Source organism: Calonectris borealis, chromosome 3, assembly GCF_964195595.1.
Source record: "Calonectris borealis chromosome 3, bCalBor7.hap1.2, whole genome shotgun sequence".
Lineage (NCBI taxonomy): Eukaryota > Metazoa > Chordata > Aves > Procellariiformes > Procellariidae > Calonectris > Calonectris borealis.
In genome coordinates, this window is record NC_134314.1 from 72010319 (window position 1) to 72030456 (window position 20138).

Below are 20138 nucleotides of genomic sequence, written 5' to 3' on the forward strand. Positions count from 1 at the left end.
AACCTGCTTTTAAATCCTATTTTGAGCTTTAACTGCCTCGATCTGTCCCCTTTTAAAAAGGTCATATCGGGTAAAGGTTTAAAGAAATGTCTTTTTACTTTCATCTTAAGTATTTAATTTAGAAATAGTTTTCTTTTTCTCCTTTTTTTTTTTTTTAATTAAATCCACACATTGCTATCCTGGAGGTAATACAAAGATACAGGACAAAGGTTGCTAAAGGTACTTAGACAATGTTATAAGATGTTGGCCTAAAGCCACACAAATAACATTCTGTGGAAGAAAACCTGACCCAAATTATTTGTTTTCATGAAACACAATTCAATCTATTCTTCTCTGTATTTTATTAAAGCTTAGACATATTCTACTGTTATTATTTTTTCAACAGTAGACTGATGTTCTTATTAGGATATACTAAAATATTAATTATAATCATAAAAAATTATAATGGTTCAATTCGTAAATCAGAGTGCATCTATTTCATCTATTATAGAAGTGTACGTCAATTTTAAGTTTTAAAGTAGCTTAATTCTTGGTTTTAAAATAAAATTATAAACATAAGAGTTAAAAGAAACATTATAAGCATTCCTGTTGTTGTAAACATGAAAATTTTAGTTTCACATACACACAACACCAAACATTTGAAACTACTTCTACCAAGAGTAAAAATCTAATATATACAGTAACAGCATTCCGTACCAGAGAAGCAAATTGTACAAATCCAAGTAATCCATAAAAAAATGGCAGTCCAAATACTGAATAGCCAAAAAGTATCCCAAACATTAGAATAAGATTCTCCTTTTATATATAAAGCAGTGAAATATTTTTAAGAAATCACAGACGGTACAGTGCTAAGGTACATTAAGCTGGTTGAGTGTCTAAACCTTAAAGGCACCCTACTGCTGTATTTGGAGCAAAAGAAGCTGTGTCACTATTGGTTTAAGGTGATTGATGGGCTCAGATCTGGTAAGCATTATTCTTATTGGCATTTTACAAAAGGCATATAGGCAAAGTAACCGGGCTAAGCAAATTAAATGAAAGTGTTTAGTTTAACTTTTATTTGGTCATTGCGAAGGCATGTAGGGTGCAGTCCAGCAGTATTCATGGCATGCAATAGACTAAATCAAACAATTAATCTAAGCTTTAACAGAACATGAGAACACTTCGAAATACACGCACTCATAAATATACTTGCTTCTCTCAAAGGTGAATGATAATTCTTTTTTTTTTCCACAGCTTTCCTTTGATAGGTCTGATTTTTATGACTTTTGAACTTTAAGCCTCTTTTGTGGCTAATATTAGCCCCTTCAGAATCTATTGCAGAAATTTGCTGTTAGTACAGTATTGTGCTCGGAGGAAGAATGGTATTCATCCTTCATTCTCCAAAAATAGTTGCATTAAAGCATTCCTACTCCTTTCTTGTTTTCTAGATTGAGCAACAAATAATGCACTCACAGTATTTGGCTCAAGGTTGGGAAGAGATCAAACAAATGAAGGCTGAGCTCTGGATATATTTCCAGGATGCAGATCAACAACTACAGAATTTGAAAAGGAGACGGGCGGAGTTGGAGCTAAACATTGCCCAGAATATGGTACTCCAAGTTAAGGTAAGAAGACTTTAGGTTAAGAACAGAAGATGTCATCCTGTGGCTGATATTATTATAATTCATATTATATGCATGTATTGCATAGAATTGCTAATATGTTCTAAGCAAGAGCAGAGAAGACAGAGGAAAGAAGGTTTCCTTATTGATGCTACAGGGTGTCACAGAAAGCAAAACACTGTACTTTAATATTTTTCTGGTTTTGTTTTTTTAACAGTAGACAATTTTCAGCCTACTGTTTTGATTTGCCTTCACTTTTAATAGGCTAATTGCTGATCACAGTGGACCTGAAGATAAGGTCTGCAATTTGTGCTTGCTAAGTTCTTTGATTCTGATACTTCTAAATTATTTAGATCTATTTTAAAATTAGTCTAGGAAACTATTCAATGTTTCTGGATTCTAAAAACCACTGGAGAATAGGTATGATAGAAACCCAATTTAGTTTACTCAAAATAGTGAGACAAATGCCTTCAGATCTTCACTCATTCTTATTCATTTGCAGATGAGAGAATGGCCATTCTGCACACATCACAAACATCAGTAAAGTAACAAGAAGAAACAGGAGAACAGATTATTTCTTTGATAAATGATGAAATGCTTGCGTTTTGCATTTTTGGTCTAGAATTTGCTTGTATTCTTTTTCTGATATGTTAGGTGAAAAGTAAACAGCACTTCCTCTTCATGTCTGTTCTACACAAGTGTTTGAACAAAGTCATAGCCCTGGAAGATACCTCAGCATAATGTGGACTGAAAGCTGTTACACTAGCTATCATTAGAGTCCAGGAAGAAGCAGGAGTTGTATTTCTTCACTATTTCAGTCAGGAACTTTGGATTATTATGAAAGGCAGGCATCTGATGGTGCTGTCAGATATAGCACAATGTGTATTTTTTCCTTGAATTTGCCCTGGTAATTGAAGATGCCTAGCTCCATTTGAAGCAGTCACAAAGAGGAATGAGGCAGAACTGGGCAGTAGCATCTCTTCTCCAGAACCCCTACCAGGCCTCAGCGAAAACACATCATCCCAGCAAAGTGCTGGAGCTGGACATGGCTGTTTAGTTACAGTTATTGGAACTAGAATTTGGGAAAAGATTATATTTACCCTAGACAGTGTGTAAGTGCTGAAAAATATTTAGTTAGATTTAGTTGTCAGTATATTGTATATTCTTTTTTTGGGTTCTCTGTGACTTCTTATTCCGTAAGAAATGTGTGTGCAGATGGACTCTTTTATTTACTGGAATTTATTAACTCAAATAGCAATCATACCTAGATAATCATTGGCTTTGTTTCAATAATGACAGCGATAATGGTCGCTATTATAGAAATAGGAACAAAACAAAGTATGGATGTGGGGACTCACTGACTCATGGACTCTGCTTCCTATTTTTAGTCTCTAATGAAAAAGGAAAAGGAAAAAACTGAGCTAGAAACAGTACTGGTAAAATGAATTCTCATGAGACCCAGACTATCCTGCATGTTTTAGTGTACGGTGGGAGCTGTGCTAGTCCGGAAGCCTGGACAACAAGGTGTGACTTGATCGTGATTTCTGTTTATCACTGGCACTTGGAAACTGCTCTGGTTTGCTTTCACATCTGTAACCAACCTGTCCTCACCTGAGAAGTCGAAGAGAAGGTTAGGGGAGGGGAGAAGGCACTTCTTCCAATTTACATCTGCACAGCTTTTGCCTGGGCAGATAATTAGTCCTTACACAATTTATTTAGTTCGGAGTTTTTATTTAAGTTCTATCTTATAATTGGTTTTGACTTGTATCTTTTTCAGGACTTCAGTCAGAAGTTGCAGTCTAAGCAGTCAGCTCTCACCTCTGTAACTGAGAAGATGAACAAACTAACCCAAGGACAAGAATCACCTGAACACAAGGAAATAGGAGAGCTGAGCAACCAGTGGCTGGACCTCTGCCTTCAGGCACACAGTTTGCTCATACAGAGGGAGGAGGATCTGCAGAGAACGGGGGTTTATCATGATCGCATGAATGTAGTTGAAGTTTTCTTGGAAAAGCTCACAAAAGAGTGGGACAACCTAGCTAGGTAAAAACGTAGTAGCACGCACAGAAGCTGACTTAGTGCATATACGCTGAAAGAGCTGTTTACAGGGTGTCTCTAAGTTGGATCCGCTAAAAATCCCTTTTTCCATGCTTAATTAAAAGCAGGCCTCCCTTGTTAATTATAGGACAATTACTTGTATTCAAATAAAGAGAGTTTGAGAAGCCAGATCTTCAGTGTTTGTCTTTAAGGCAAGTACTGATTGATCCCACCTCGGGGTATAACATTTTCTGATATTTCATGCATTTTGACTATTTTGTTTGAACTCTTTCATTTATGTTTACTGTGTTTCATGTGTGTTTTTCATTGTGATACATTGTGTTTTATCTATTAGACTATTATATTAAAATTTAGTTGCTTCTGCTAAATGATTGCAGCTGCTTTGTATAGCTTAAACACACCAGCTGTGTGTAAAATTATGAGAGTCTATTACTGCTGCTATCATTGTCATGGAAAAAGATTAACTTCAACCTCAGTACTTGTTGTTCATATGTGCAATATAACCAGTATACTCTGTAGTATTCATGTTAATTGGTATGGTCAGCCTGATGACCACATTGCAGATGAAAGGGAGAGGAATAAAAAACTTTTAATTAGTATTCAAGACTGGTAACTTCAAAAGAATGTGAAAACTGTAGGTATTTATATCACATTGATTTCAGTATATAGTAGGCTTATAATTCATTCTGACCCCTTTTAAAAGTCTATCCTAAGATAAGATCTGATAATTAATTTCTGTCCTGTCCATTTTGATAACAGATCTGATGCTGAAAGTACAAACGTGCACCTTGAAGCTTTGCAAAAATTGGCATTGGCACTACAGGAAAGGAGATTTGCTCTGGAAGATTTGAAAGATCAGAAACAGAAGATGATAGAACATCTGAATCTTGATGACAAAGAATTAGTAAAGGAGCAATTTGGTCATTTCGAGCAACGCTGGACTCAGCTGGAGGACCTTGTCAAAAGGAAAATTCAAGTTTCTGTTTCGACCTTAGAAGAGCTCAGTTTGGTGCATTCCAAATTTCAGGAACTAATGGAATGGGCGGAGGAGCAGCAACCTAGTATCTCAGAGGCTCTTAAACAGAGCCCTCCTCCAGATTTGGCTCAGAGTCTTCTCATGGATCATCTTACCATTTGCAGTGAGCTTGAAGCCAAACAGCTTGTTCTGAAAACGCTTGTGAAGGATGCTGACAGGGTGATGACCAACCTAGGGCTCAATGAAAGGCAGGAGCTACAGAAAGCACTTTCTGATGCACAGCACCATGTAGATTGTCTCAGCGATCTGGTTGGCCAGAGGAGAAAGCACCTGAATAAAGCACTGTCTGAAAAGACCCAGTTTCTTATGGCAGTCTTTCAGGCTACAAACCAAATTCACCAGCATGAGAAGAAGGTAACATTTCCGGAACACATTTGTCTCTTGCCGGAAGATGTGAACAAACAGATCAGGACTTGTAAGAATGCCCAGGCTAACCTGAAGGCCTGTCAAAATGAAGTCACGGGGTTGTGGGCTCAAGGAAGAGATCTAATGAAAGAAGCAACAGAACAAGAAAAGAGTGAAGTGTTAGGTAAACTGCAAGAACTACAGAACGTGTATGATACTGTTTTACAAAAGTGTAACCAGAGATTGTTGGAACTGGAGAAAAATGTAGTTTCCAGGAAATATTTCAAAGAAGACTTGGATAAAGCTTGCCATTGGCTAAAACAAGCTGATATTGTCACATTCCCAGAAGTTAATGTAATGAATAGTAACTCTGAACTATACACGCAGTTGGCAAAGTATCAACAGATTCTTGAGCAATCTCCAGAATATGAAAATCTGTTACTTGCACTGCAAAGAGATGGCCAAGAAATCCTACCATCACTTAATGAAGTAGATCATTCTTATCTGGATGAAAAACTTAACATTCTCCCTCAGCAATTCAATATTGTCACTGCTCTGGCAAAAGAAAAATTATATAAGGTTCAGGAAGCAATTTATGCCAGAAAGGAGTATGCCTCTTTGATTGAGCTGACAAGTAAAGCTCTGACTGAGCTAGAAGATCAGTTTATTAACATGGACAAAGCTCCAGCTACTGTTTTAGCTAAAGAAGCTGTGTCACTCCAGCAGGCCTACAGAGATCTCTTAGGTGAAGTGGTGAGCCTTGGTGCAGCAGTGGATGAACTAAACCAGAAGAAGGAGGCCTTTCGAAGCACTGGACAGCCATGGCAACCAGATGAGATGTTAAAACTTGTCACGCTGTATCACAAGTTCAAGAGGCAAATAGAACAGAAAATCAACCTGTTGGAAGACACAATAGAAGCATGCCAGGAGCATGAGAAAATGTGTGTGCAGTTTGAGGCACAACTAGAGGCAGTGAAAAAGGAGCAGATTAAGGTAAATGAAGAAACGCTCCCAATAGAAGAAAAGTTGAAAATATACCATTCTCTGGTGGGCAGCTTGCAAGACTCAGGGAGTCTTCTGAAGCGAATAACGGAACATCTAGAAGCCCTTTCTCCTCAGCTTGACTCATCTGCGTGTGAGACAACAAATGACCAAGTGCAGTCTTGGCAAGAGAAACTAAAGTCTTTGCATGCTGCCATTGGTGACACCGTGATGGAGTGCGAGAACAGACTTGTGCAAAGCATAGACTTCCAGACAGAAATCTGCCGCTCACTCGACTGGTTGAGATGGGTGAAAACAGAACTTAATGGAACATTATGTTTAGACCTCAAACTGCAAAGCATCCAAGAAGAAATCCGAAAGGTTCAGATACATCAGGAAGAAGTGCAGTCAAGCCTGAGAATAATGAATGCACTGAGCAATAAAGAGAAAGAGAGATATATGAAAGCAAAGGAGCTGATACCTGCTGACCTGGAAAACACTCTTGCTGAACTGACAGAACTGGATGGTGAAGTTCAAGAAGCTATACACATGAGACAGGTTAGTGCACCCTAAATGTCATTAGTTTCTCGCTCACAAAGCTGAAAAATATGGCTCTGTGGCTTGATGTTTGTATTCATGATAAAAAGATTGATTTTAATAATCCTGTTGTTTGGGTTTTTTTAATGACTTAGGTTGTGGCCTGTTGCTATGGATGACTTGGGAGGGAGAAAAGGCTTCATTAATATGCATTTATACCTGCATGTATAAGTGCAAATGTGCTCAAAACCTACTTCCATGTAGTCTCTCTGGACCTATATTTTAGATATAATAAAGGGAAAAGAAAGCAAGAATGGGCAAAATCCAGGCACTCAGCAGATGATATTTTTGTGGCTGCTGTGAATTTTATGTCTGTGACTCCCTGTATAATTTTCCCTTTTATTTCAGGCTACCTTGAATAAATTATATAGCCTCTGCCAAAGATACTACCAAGTGATGCAGATAGCAAATGACTGGCTTGAAGATGCTCAGGAATTTCTACATTTAGCAAGAAATGGTCTTGATGTTGAGAACTCTGAGGAGAACCTAAGGAACCACATTGAATTTTTCAGCACAGAAAGTCAATTCAGTAATCATTTGAAGGAGTTGCAGGGCCTTGTGTCAGAGATAGAGCCCTTTATCCAAGCCACAGCAAGAGAGCAGCTGATGCAGAATGTAGCTGCATTGGAGGAAAAGGCCAAAGGGACAAAGCAAGAAGCCAAAACCCAGCAAGAGCAGTTGCAAAGGTATATTCATCTTTTTTTTTTTGTCTTTCATTTTAAGATCATCTTGTTGATGGTGAAAGAATGAGATCACAACATTAATTGGAGTTTTGTAAAATGTTTGTGCTACTGATGAGAGAAGTGGATATTGGGATTCAGAGCTCTTGGATTCTGTTTTCTCCTCTGCCACTGACTGACTAGATGTGTGATCCTGAGGAAGCTATGATAAAATTATATAAAGCTTGGAACAGCACCGAGAAGAAGAGTAGGGAATGACTGTCCCTTATTTCATCTGGTGCAAGACCTATGTAGAAAAAATGAAACTGAAGCAGACGTTTTGAACTAAAAGGAAATACCTTTTTAACCAGCATAACTATGTTACTTATTATTCCTGAATGTTCTGGATTCCAAAAGTTTGGGTGGGTTTAAAACACAACCTAGACAAAGTCACTGAGGAAAAGTCAATCAAGGGCTATTAAATGCCAAGCTGTATCTGTAAGGCACAGCTGAAAATCAGGAGCATATGCTTCTATGTATGCTCTTTCCCAATAATATTTCTTTTTCTTGGAAAATACTGTGTAACAACAAAACTAAGCAGTTACATTGAAAACTAGGTGCAACAATATTCCTGATTTTCAAATGGTTTTGTATTGCATTAAATTGTTCTTTCTGGAACTATATTTTTAAGGTGTGCTTCTGAGTGGCAGGAGTACCAGACAGAAAGACAGAAGGTTATTGAAGTGATGAATGAGGCTGAGAAAAAATTATCTGAATTCTCAGTAGCTAAAGCTGCTTCTTCTCATGAATCAGAAGAGAAATTGCTAACACATAAGGTAAGGTACTGAAAATTATATGAAATCCTTTTCCTTCAGTGAAAATAAATGTATGTTATGTAGGCTCCTACCTGTGGCAACCTGAATTTGAGTTTTTAGATCTTTTCCTGTAGTGCTTAACTGTGTCATAGCACACCAAGAGGTATTTTGTGTTGTGCAGAACACACATTTTATTTGAGGCGTGACTGGGACAGATATTTTTAATCGCTTTTCAGCTTAATGTCTGTCTATGTGCCTATGACTGTAGAGAATTGGAAGGAATCAGGAGGTTCCTAAAAGTCTTGGGTGCATAAGTCCCAAAATTATGTACCCTACAAGAAATTCAGATCAATAGAAACTTTGGATCCATCTACTTTGGATTACATGAAATATTTTACTAGGACGGGAAGAGTTGGGGTTTAATATTAACTCTTGTTTAGTCTAAAAGAAAGAAATGTAACTTAAAAGAATTACTTTCTCTTCCAGTATTTAGGGTGCTAATCAGTTGCCTTAATATAGGCAGCTAGTGACACTTAGACATCCTGCCTCGTCTCCAGCTGTGTCTCTATGAAAGCAGGAATTCCCCCTAAGAGTAATATCATGTCTGACTGCTTCATGAGAATATTCTGATACCCTTGGACATCTAAAATGACATTAGAGATAAACGTGACATAAAAGTATGCTTAAACACCTGAATTGCTTCTTTCATTTTTAGGCTCTAACAGAAGTCACTCTTTGCTATGAGGAGGGTCCTGAATATTTATTTCCATTCCTTTTGAGAGGCTAGCAAGAAAGAGAAAACCTAATTACACCAGATTTCTGCTGCTTCCAGACAGTTGCATTTTGGAACAGGTCCTTCAAGTAGCATGAAAAATAAAATCAGATCTAACGACCTCACTCAGCATAGGGTACCTCCTCTTTGTCTGCAGTGGATGGAAGTGGCTCATCTGCCTGCAAGTGTGTTGAATAGTTATGAGTTGTGTTGTAAAAGAGGAAAACAGTGCTTATTTTTGCTTTTTCAGACTCTTGTGTCTGTAGTGAATTCTTTCCATGAGAAGATCACAGCCCTAGAAGAAAAGGCTTCACAACTGGAAAAAGTTAGCAATGATGCCAGTAAGGCAACTATAAGTAGATCCATGACAACAGTTTGGCAGCGCTGGACACGGCTCCGGAATGTAGCCCAAGAACAAGAGAAAATTTTGGAAGATGCAGTGCAGGAATGGAAGGGCTTTAACGATAAGGTAACTTCTGGTCTTGGTAAATCCTCCTTTTTTAACTGTACATAGGTTTTCACTCATTATATTGCCTTATTAATCATCTTATGGTAGAGAAAGCTGATAGCAGGAATAACAGTGATTTTTCTCATGTCATAGAAAAAAACCAGCTATGGAAGACCTAGGTTTAGAACCACTGCCTCTAAGGCTTGCACTATTCTTCTATATGCATACATGTATAGGAAATACAGAGTTGTTTTGGTTTCTGCTGGTTCTTCAGAATCTTCTCCTCTATGTTTCTTTTCCCCAGTTGGTCTACTATAGATTAAGTCAACCCCCCTTTTTTTTGTTTCCCTTCCTCCCCCCCTTCCTCCCCCCCTTCCCCCCTTCCTCCCCCCCTTCCCCTCTTTTCCCCGCCCCCCTTTTCCCCACCCCTTTTCTCCCCCCCCCTGCACAGGCCCTATACCACAGCTGTTTTAAGCATCTTAATGCACAGCAGCGGGGTTAGCACCTTTTGGTATCAGTTGTACTAGCTTCTTTTTAATTTCGTTGTTGCCAAGACTGGATCTCTTTCCATAGATTCAGAAAGCCACCATAGCAATAGATCAGTTACAAGGTCGCTTACCAGAAAGCTCGGTGGAAAAGGCATCCAAGACAGAGCTCCTGGAACTCCTGGATTACCACAGTAGTTTCCTTTTGGAGGTGGAGCACCAGCTGTCTTCTTTGGGCCTGCTCAAACAGCACGCTGTCAGCATGCTTCAGGATGTGGAAATAAAGCCTCGGTCTCAGGAGGAACTACCAGTCATGCAAGAACTCAAAGCAATGCAAGATCGATGCCACAAGTAAGGCAATATTTTAAAAGATTCACTAGAAAAACGGTACCTTACAATTCATTAATGAGAGTTCACGTATCATTTTTGTTATCATTGACAATTGCCATGCTTAAAATAAATATTAGTTATTATATTTAAAATAAGCATCAGTTTAATTTTAAATTATTTTAATTAATTTTTAAATATGTTTTTACCATTATTTTTTTATTTGCATCAGCAGGAGTATGTTTTTTAGAATATGTACTTCTTGCCTTGCATAATAATAGTAACTTATGTAAGAGTTGTATAAACTACATTAAAGTTATAACTGATTTGAAACCCTTCCATTGCATCTCACCTTTTACCTTTTTGTATCCTAATTTTAGATTAGTTTATCATTTTGTTTTCCCTGTTGGAAGCACTTAGGTACCAAAAGTAGGTATCCTCTGAAATTTACAGGGGAATTTAATGCATATGCAAACGAAACGTATCTTAACATTTCACCCTGTGCTTCTATGAATGTTCATCTAAATCTAAAATGTTGTCCTGTGTCATGGTTTAACCTGGCAGGCAGCCAAATACCACGCAGCCGCTCACTCACTCCCCACCCCCAGTGGGACGGGGAGAGAATTGGAAGGGTAAGAGTGAGAAAAACTCGTGGGTTTGAGATAAAGACAGTTTAATAGAACAGAAAAGGGAAAATAATAACAATAATAATAATAATAATGATAATGATAGAATATACAAAAATGAGTGATGCACAATGCAATTGCTCACCACCCGCACTGACCAATAGCCAAGTAGCGATCGCTACTTCCTGGAACACGCCTACCATTCATATACTGAGCATGATGTCACATGGTATGGCATACCCCATTGGCCAGCTGGGCCAGCTGTCCCGGCTTTGCTCCCCCTCAGCGCCTGTTTTGTTTTGGGGTTTTTTTTTAAGCTGAATGTCCTTGACTAGCAGGGTACTTAGCAACAACTGAAAACATCAGTGCATTATCAACATTCTATTCATACTAAATCCAAAACACAGCACTAGGAAGAAATGTAACTCTATCCCAGCTGAAACCAGGATATCCTGTCATGTATAAAACATGAATTTTTATGACTAAGTTTCATACCCACCTCATAACTGCACTAAGATGCTATTAACTGGATCTCCACAGTAGGGAGAGGGAGAGAGACAGAGAATGAAAAATCTGTAAACCCTGCACCTAGCCTGTGCAAAGTTCATTGTGTGCATGCATAACTAATTACAGTAGAATAACAATCCCTGTAGAAAATATGTGGATATTAGCACTTTTGTAATTCCATTCTTCCCTTAGAATTGGTTTCTAAGAAACAGGGTCTGTGATGATCTCATGCTCATGGAAATAAGGCATGATTCAGCTATGAAAGGTTATACAAACATAAATCAAATATGGAAATATCAAAGTAAGATCCATGTCACATACATAACAGCTACAAGTAGTCCTATAGATTTTTTACAGAGCTGTCATCTGAAAAACATTGTATTTTTTACAGGAGATCCTAGTTCTTGAGGAAAGTGCAAAAATTCTGTCTTAGTGGAAGTGTGGAGATAGGTCACTGAATCAAAAATGGTGTTCAGATGTTTGATCCATGCCTTATCCTAGGTATTCTGCCAATGCAAATCCCATCAATAGGGGTAGAATTTATCCCATGTTATTTTATATTACAGATTTCCACATCTGAACTGGTTAATTCTTGCTCTCTAATTAGTGGAGAGAAATAGACAGGTCTAAGATGCAGTTTTTCTGACCTATTCTTTTAGAATTATGATGAATCATCCTAAATCATGCCCTAGAATTGCCTGCTTCCTCCATTGACAATAAGGGCAGTCTGTGGTGATGAGCTCAGATGTAGGTGTCTGTATTGTAAATATTTGCATTTCTTCAAAAGAATTGTGCACTTGATGTCAAAGTACACAAAACAACTTATTAAAAGGAATGAACTGAAGAATGAACATGAGAAATTTAATTATGCTGCTTTAGTAGTCTGTTGCAATACTGCCCCTCTTTTTATTAGTCTGGATGCGGGGCTATCAATCATTATCTTTATTATTCAATATTTCTGACAAAGCAAGGTTTTTAGACATTGCTTAATTCTTCATAAATAGTTATTGTTTCTTTGTTTCTGAAGTATGCAACAGAAAGTGAAAAAAGGTGTGAAGACGGTGAAACAGGAGCTGAAGGAGCGTGAGGAGGTTGAAGCAGAGATTAATATTGTGAAGTCCTGGATCCAGGAAACAAAAGAATATTTATTGAGCCCTGATGTAGAAGTGGATACTCAACTTCAGGAGTTGCAGGTATATCAAATTTGTCAATTTCTAAATTACAATATTTATCTTCGTTGTAATCTGCTAGTGAGTGTTAATCCATTCAAAAACACCACAAATTCAAATTAGGCAATATTCATTAGTTTTTGAGTAAGCCACTAGACAAATTCATAAAGTGTGAAGTAGCTGATGGCCTGTAATATCTTATTTTAAAGATATTTAAGATATATTTAATATTTGTATTTATGCAATTTTACGTACTAGCATATTGTTTAGTAATTTTTCTCCTCTCATCTAAAATACAGGGGAACTATAGAATGTGAATGGACAGAATATGACATTTCTTTTCTATCTCGGCAGTTTGGGGCGGGGAGGGAAGTAACAAAATAAAATAAACTCATTTCACTGGAGGTGCTGAAAACTTGACATTTGCTATATACATGTGGTCACACAGGAACAGAGAACTGGACAGATAGTCATAAATGAGAATCCAGGGAATCCCAAGATACAATTCTTTTTAATGAACTAATTACAAATTTGAAAGCAATTAACCTTTGTTGCAAGCTGCATGTAATGTCTGCATTTGCTAAGTTTACACAGACATGTTTTTCCCGTTGTTCTTAACAATACTCTTTTTCTCTCATTAGTCTCTCTTTGGTGAAGTAACTACTCATCGCCAGGCTGTTGAAAAAATGGCTGAACAACAACAGAATAAGTACTTGGGGCTTTATACCATTTTGCCCTCTGAACTCTCTCTTCATTTAGCAGAAGTTGGGCTGGCCCTTGTAACTGTACAAGATCAGGTAAAGCATAGTAGATAAATGCATTACAGATCTATAGCCCTTCTTTAGACTTCATAACTTAGTGAAATACAGTATCCAATTGTGGTCAAACTATGACAATGTAGAGTAGTTTGATTACCTTCTTCCTTTAAATTAAAGTAAGTTAAATGAAAGTTAATTTCCTTTCAGGAAGAGAGATTTCTGGTTACTGAATTTAATTCTTATTGTTGACAGATTCAAACCAAAGAAAGAGAAACTCAGCAGATCAAAACATTGAATCAAGAGTTTGGTCAGAAAATCCAGGGGATAGCAAATGAACTAAATGCCATTCTTTCCAAACTGAAAAAGAAAACAAATGATATAGCACAAGCTAAACTTGAACAAAAGGTAAGACAAGGCTTCCCTTATTTGGTTACACCATCAATTCTTCTGAATTCACTTCATACCAAAGTTGTATTTGTGAAGACTTGCATGGCATAGTTTTTAATGTAGTTCAACAGAAGAATGGACAGAAATAAGGGTTGACTGATGAGAATTTTAATTATATTCTTTGCAAACTAGCCCATGCAGGGACTTGAGTGAGTAACAGAACTTGGAGGAAGTAGCTGAGAGTAAAAGCAAGTCAGATGGACAAAGTTATGCTGTTCCCTCTAAATAATGAGTGTGACTGCAATCTGGGAAAGCCTAAGAGGCTCCCAAACTGCTCCTTTTCCCAGTCTGTACTGAAAAGACCATTCTTTACAGTACACCTTTACTTGCAATAAATAGAATTTTACTTAGCCAGTAGTCCATCTCATATCATTTGGTGCAATAATGAGGTAAAGTTCTGCTGGTGCAGTTAAGGATAATGGAAAGGATTCTTGGTTCTTTTTGTAGGTTTTCTTAATCTTAAGTATGTGCCACACTCAGAAAAGCTCATCTGTACTGAGGTATAATGGCCAAGTTAGCTTTATAATATGAGAGTAGGGTTTTTTTTGCGGGGGGGAGACATGGGGGATGAGTTGGTTGAGGGTGGTGTTTTTTTTGTTTGTTTGTTTGGTTTGGTTTTTTAACTAGTCAAAGATAAACTTGACCAAGTTACTGTCTGAAAGTAAGCAAAGCATAGCAAACAGGAGAAGATTTGGCATGTCTGGTATGTAAAAAAATTACCTATTTATTTTCATGAGTTGCTCTCAATATGCTCCAAAGTACCATTTGCTTTGCAGGAGGTGTCACTGAAATATATCCCTTTAAAATTGGTGTATCTCCTTGATGCCAGTAATTAAGCAGAAAGCCAGTGAAATGTGCTTTCCCATGTTACATAGACAAAAACTCTCTGTCACTGGAGATTTAGTAAAGTTCCCTCAACTGCATTTATGTCAGCACTCAGCTGATACTCCTGAGACTGGGTTGGCTTTGATTACAGCAGTAAATATTTTTAAATTAACATAGAAACTGTCTGTGAAAAATAAAATAAAAATCTGTTTTAAATCCATGTGACCCAAGTCAAATGGATTCTTCCCTCACTTTTAAACAGCATATAAATTCTCCATCATTTCTATAGTAGACGTTTATTTATGCCTGCCTGAAATATGTGTGTTGTTGTATTTAGATGAGTAATTCAACATCTGTCTTTATGTCTACATGTAGACAGTTATGTCACTAAGTTATGCTACTGTTCATGAAATAATATTTGTTTATCATAACAGTTGATCTGCCAGGACAGCCCTAACCTAAAGAGCTTGAAGTACCTTCCTGAAGCACCTGTAGCTAGAGCAGTGTTCTGAATCAATTTTTGTCTGATGATTGCAATTTACATTTCTAAAAATAATTGTAAAGGGGCTAGAGTGTTTGATGAGACTTACTTTCTTGGTATTACAAAAACAATGAATCGTTAACACCTTAGGTGTAAAAACAAAATACAAAAAAACCCCAATACCCCTTCCCACAAAACTGTAGCCCATAAGTGCGTTATCAATCTATGAGAAACATAAAAAACTTTTAGGTTTCCTTTTTAAACTTTTCAGAAACCTTTTAACTATGATAAGAAAAATTGATTTTAAAATCTATTTCTATTGAAACAGTCTAGCATGATTCAGACTGCTCCTGTGTCAAGATCAAGCTATAAAAATGCAAGTTTTCAAATGAAAATGAAAGTTTTTGTAATACATTAATGCATAACTACATATTTCTGAGTTTGTAAAGGTATATTTTAAGACAGCAACAAAACAAAACCCCTTTCCAATAAATAAAAATCCTTGTCATGGCAATGTGTGCCAGCTATTAATTCCAAAAACAAACACAGAAAGATAGCCAAGAACAGTTAATGTCACTCTGTAGTGACTCAGTCTTTTGCTATGGTAGGGAAAATTATTATCCATTTCCGCCAGGAAGTCAGAGAAGAAAGAGTAATGGCACACATTTAAGAGATGACCAAACGTCCTGCTGTTCTGCCTTTCTGCTTAGACAAACAGTGTTGGTTTCCAGCCAGAGTAAAAATGGAACAAACTATGGAGACTTTGGACAGGGTATAAAAGTTGCAAGTTGGACTAGAAATAATCAACCAGAAAGCTAACACTTCCTGGATCACTGATTTTCTTGTTTTTCTGTCTAGATCCTCGGTGAAGAGTTGGACAGCTGCAATATAAAGTTGTTGGAATTAGATGCATCAGTCCAGGACTTTGCAGAGCAGAACGTACCGCTGGCTAAGCAGCTGGCTAACAGAATAGGGAAACTTACTGCATTGCACCAGCAGACCGTACAGCAGGCTGAGTACAGAGCAGCCAAGCTCAGTCAGGTATGATCTCAAATCCTTTCTGCCTTTTCCTTTCAGAAGCAGAAGGACCATGCAAACTTCTCATTTATTTTTCTGTACTTACGCAAGAAGGGGCATACCTTGGCACATCTGCTTGCATCACACCTCAAAGAAAGGCACAGATGGGTTAGATCAGGAGGGTGGAATAATTCTGTGATGCTGCTTTAACATCCTCTTCCATGAATCATCTGCTGGTTGGTTCCTCTGGTGCCCTGAAAAGATTATAGACCTTCCCACAAACAGTAGTATGCCAAGAAATACTATCTCATTGTACTTTTCAGGACCTCTGTCTTATCACTGTTGCCTATATTTGCAACATTAAAAAAAAAAAAAATATTTTGCTCTATAGAGCAATCTATAGAGGGTGAATATAATTTGTAGATTCAATAGAAAAGCCTAGATACAATGGCCCTAATAATGCATAATGTTTATGCAACATTTCAGCATTCATAAAGATGCTTCCCCTGCAGTTCAAAGAACCTGAAACTCTTTCTTATGTATTTTTTTGCTAATTGTTGTTATCTCAAAAAAGTCTAGCTAAAAAAAAAGAAATGGATTTTCTATGGTTCTGCCATCAATACCGTCATAAATTATGAGTTCTCTTTTCTTCATGCATAAAGAAGCTTCTATAAGTCTTGAAAAAGATAACTATTCCATGATATTCTTTTCAGTTTCCTCTAAAAATTTGTGCAAATACAGTTCAGTCACATAGGATTTGATCCATCCTTCATACAGGACAAATGCATGAAAATCTGTGAAATTATTCCTGCTAAGTGAAAAGAAAATTGGAACTAAAGCGTACTTTGCTAAATAGAAATTGGATGAATCGGAAGGCAGAGCTTTTGTCCTGTATTTTGAAATAAGTGCAACATTTTTCTTTTTGGAAATAAGACAGGCCTGAGTAGACAAAGCGGGTTTTAAAAAAAAGGTGATTTGGGGGATGACATAGAAAGAGACAAAGAAAAATAAGGAATGACATAAAGGAGGCTTGCAGTGAGCCACAAACCGAGCAAGAAAGTATTTTGGAACTCACGTGTGAGGATGAAATATGTGCAGGAAGTGTACCCCCTAGGGATATATTTGAGCATCAGTGCACTCTCCTACATTCTTATAGTGCCTTTTTTTTTCCCTCCTGAAATAGATATGCTTGTTACTGGAAGCAGACCTATTTTAAATCCATAAATACAGAAGTAATTTAAATTATATCCAACAGTAAGGAAAAGTTGTTAAAACGATCCCCTAGTTAAAAACAGTAAATGAAATAAAATTAATTTTATCATTCTCTAAGAACTGTACAGAGTTACATCTTAGGCTTAAGTGGATTTTTCTTTTATATCCAGGCTTCTTCACACTTGGAAGAATACAATGAGATGCTGGAGTTTGTACTGAAATGGATTGAGAAAGCAAATATCCTAGTGCATGGTAGTATAACGTGGAATTCTTCCTCTCAGCTTCGTGATCAGTTTAAAGCCTACCAGGTGATTATATGAGCTATGAAATTTAAAGGACAGTGTATAAAAGAAGTTATTTTCTAAGCAGTGAAGTTTTATTTCCTACACATTTTTTGCCTCCTTTCCTCGAGGAAGAAAAGTCTTTAAATGCTAGGTTTCTTTGACTGTTCCCCCAAGTCCTAAAGATGATTAATTGTTTTGGACTATTGTTTTTAAGACTGAAATTGAGATAAGTTGTTGAATAAAACTACATGATTCAATGTTGATCTCCATGTTTACTCAAGTACATTGGCTTCATAGCAGCTTTTGATTGAACAGTGTGTCTATACACTGTGATTCTACCACACTGTGTACGTCATTGCAGCTAATATTCCTCTAAAATTTTAGTTAACCAAGCACGATTTTCAGTTTGGGTTTATTTTTTTCTTTCTCCTTTACACTAAATTGGAATAGCCTTTGTTCTCATCTGGTGAGTTTCAGAACAAATATTCTCAGTTTGGATGAGAGTTTCTTCCTGTTGCTTCCTGAACATCTCGCATCAGAGTGATTTGCTGTTCCTGTGACAGTGTTTTTTGTTCTGTGTGTGGAATGTGTAAGTGTGGGATCAGTGGAGCAGTTTGATAAGGTTCAAGCTTGCCAGAGTTACATGATTACGTGAAACAAATCAAAGCATCATAAGATGGCCACGTCTCACTAATGCCAAAATAAGACTGCATTAATTATGTTTTTTATATATGCACTATTTAATTGTCAGCTGCGTTCACTTACATTGGGGCAATGTAGTATGTCACACTTTCTTATTCTGAATAGGAACCTCCAGGCAATTTATCCTGAGGATATCTGGGCGATACCATTTCTTGTTTGGTTTTGCTATGGCTTTTTCCCTGCTTCAAAAGTTGATGAAGATACAGACTTAACCCATGCCATTCCACAGAACACTTTGGTAGCCATTTTTTAGGCAGCATTAATGACTACTGCCCTGCTATAACATTGCACCCAAGTGCTTTCTGCTGCTTATTAGGTACATCAGGCTTCCAGAACAAACCCTATCCATAGATGGTGTATATTACATTTTTACAGGCAAGTATGTATTGCAAAATACTGAAATGAATGTGCTGGTAAGTACAGCTGCTGAAGCTTCATGACTTACTCTTTTGTTTCCCAGTCTCCATAAGCTGACACACTTCAGCATACACTTTGAATTAAGCATATTGCCTAAGCCTTACAGGAAATCAGTAGAACTTAATCATATGCTTACAGATGTGTACAAATTCAGGAGTTTGCGGAACAGGAATATACTTAAAATGTGTTTAATCTGAAGTTTAACTCTGGCATTCAGTTTGTTCATATCTCCATCTAGACTATGCTTGATGAGTCCGGAGAGATTCATGGTGATCTTGAGGCCATGAGTGAGAGGATTGAGTATCTGACAAGTGTATACTGTACTGAAGGAATGTCGCAGCAAGTGCTGGAACTGGGGCGGCGGACAGAGGAGTTACAGCAAGTTATCAAAGTGCGGCTACCAAATCTCCAAGATGCTGCTAAGGTATACGAAAGCAGTTTTTCTCTTGCTAGCTGACAGCTAGGGTGGTGTGTGCATCACGTTTCTGAGCCTATTAGCAGTGCAGATTATCTGTGCTCTATGAACGGCATGATTGTGTTGTCTAAAGTTAAATGTCTTGCACCATTTGAGATACTGCCTTCAGCTGCTGTTCCAGATGGGGACAAGATTCCTGCAGGTCCAGTCATACCTGCCTATTCTGGATGGATGTATTGGCGTACATCTTAAATGTCACTGAGCACCTATGTTTAGATACTTGAAAAGTGTCTGGGTTGGCACTTATGCTGTGCCATTTCCTTTATTTTTCTCTTAGAAGTTATCTGAAGCCTACTATCTATTAATTCAGATCAGTACTGAATTGCAGCTAAAGTTAAAAATGGTCCTTCTCCACATTTGACTCTTATTTCACAACATTTACAGGACATAGCAGAAATTCTGCAGCTGCAGCAGCCATAACAGTGTAACAGAGAGGTTTTGAAGAAAACTTTTTTCCATTACAAAATCACAGATCAGTAAACCACAGTTTATGAGCTGAAGGCTTTTTTTTTTTTTTTTCTTCTCCATGGAACAAACCAGAGATTTGCATACAAGTAAGCATAGTGGAAGTGAAACTTACTAGCTTCAGTTCTCAGAGAAATGTTAGAGCAATTGAATAAACTATTTGTAAATTCTTATTAGAAAACTTGGAGATGAAGAGAAGCCAACATAGATTTATGAAGAAAGAAAATCATATCAAAAGCGTCGAATTTAATGTGAAAGTAATAGGCTTTGTAGATAAATGTACAACATACCATATATCTTGAATTTAATAGTGTTTCACATGATATTGTTATTAACAAAGTTAATAAGCTTATGTCATGGTTTAACCCCAGCCAGCAACTAAGCACCACACAGACACCCGCTCATTCCCCCCCAGTGGGATACGGGAAAGAATCAGGAGGGAAAAGTGAGAAAACTCGTGAGTTGAGATAAAGACAGTTTAATAGGTAAAGCAAAAGCCGCACACACAAGCAAAGCAAAGCAAGGAATTCATTCACTCCTTTCCATCAGCAGGCAGGTGTTCAGCCATCTCCAGGAAAGCAGGGCTCCATCACGCGTAACGGTTACTTGGGAAGACAAATGCCATCACG

General features: G+C 37.4%; 1 protein-coding gene across 1 annotated transcript in view; it reads left to right on the forward strand.

Annotated features, from left to right (window-relative positions):
* Positions 1–20138, forward strand: part of SYNE1 (spectrin repeat containing nuclear envelope protein 1) — a 314802-nt gene that overhangs the window by 181714 nt on the left and 112950 nt on the right. Inside the window, exons 75-87 of the mRNA XM_075146137.1 lie at positions 1428–1604; positions 3379–3644; positions 4419–6579; positions 6967–7304; positions 7969–8113; positions 9115–9333; positions 9886–10148; positions 12285–12450; positions 13068–13223; positions 13437–13589; positions 15796–15978; positions 17337–17474; positions 18808–18993. Of these exons, the coding sequence (XP_075002238.1) occupies positions 1428–1604; positions 3379–3644; positions 4419–6579; positions 6967–7304; positions 7969–8113; positions 9115–9333; positions 9886–10148; positions 12285–12450; positions 13068–13223; positions 13437–13589; positions 15796–15978; positions 17337–17474; positions 18808–18993 (4551 nt within the window). The remainder of the gene's footprint in view (positions 1–1427; positions 1605–3378; positions 3645–4418; positions 6580–6966; positions 7305–7968; positions 8114–9114; positions 9334–9885; positions 10149–12284; positions 12451–13067; positions 13224–13436; positions 13590–15795; positions 15979–17336; positions 17475–18807; positions 18994–20138) is intronic.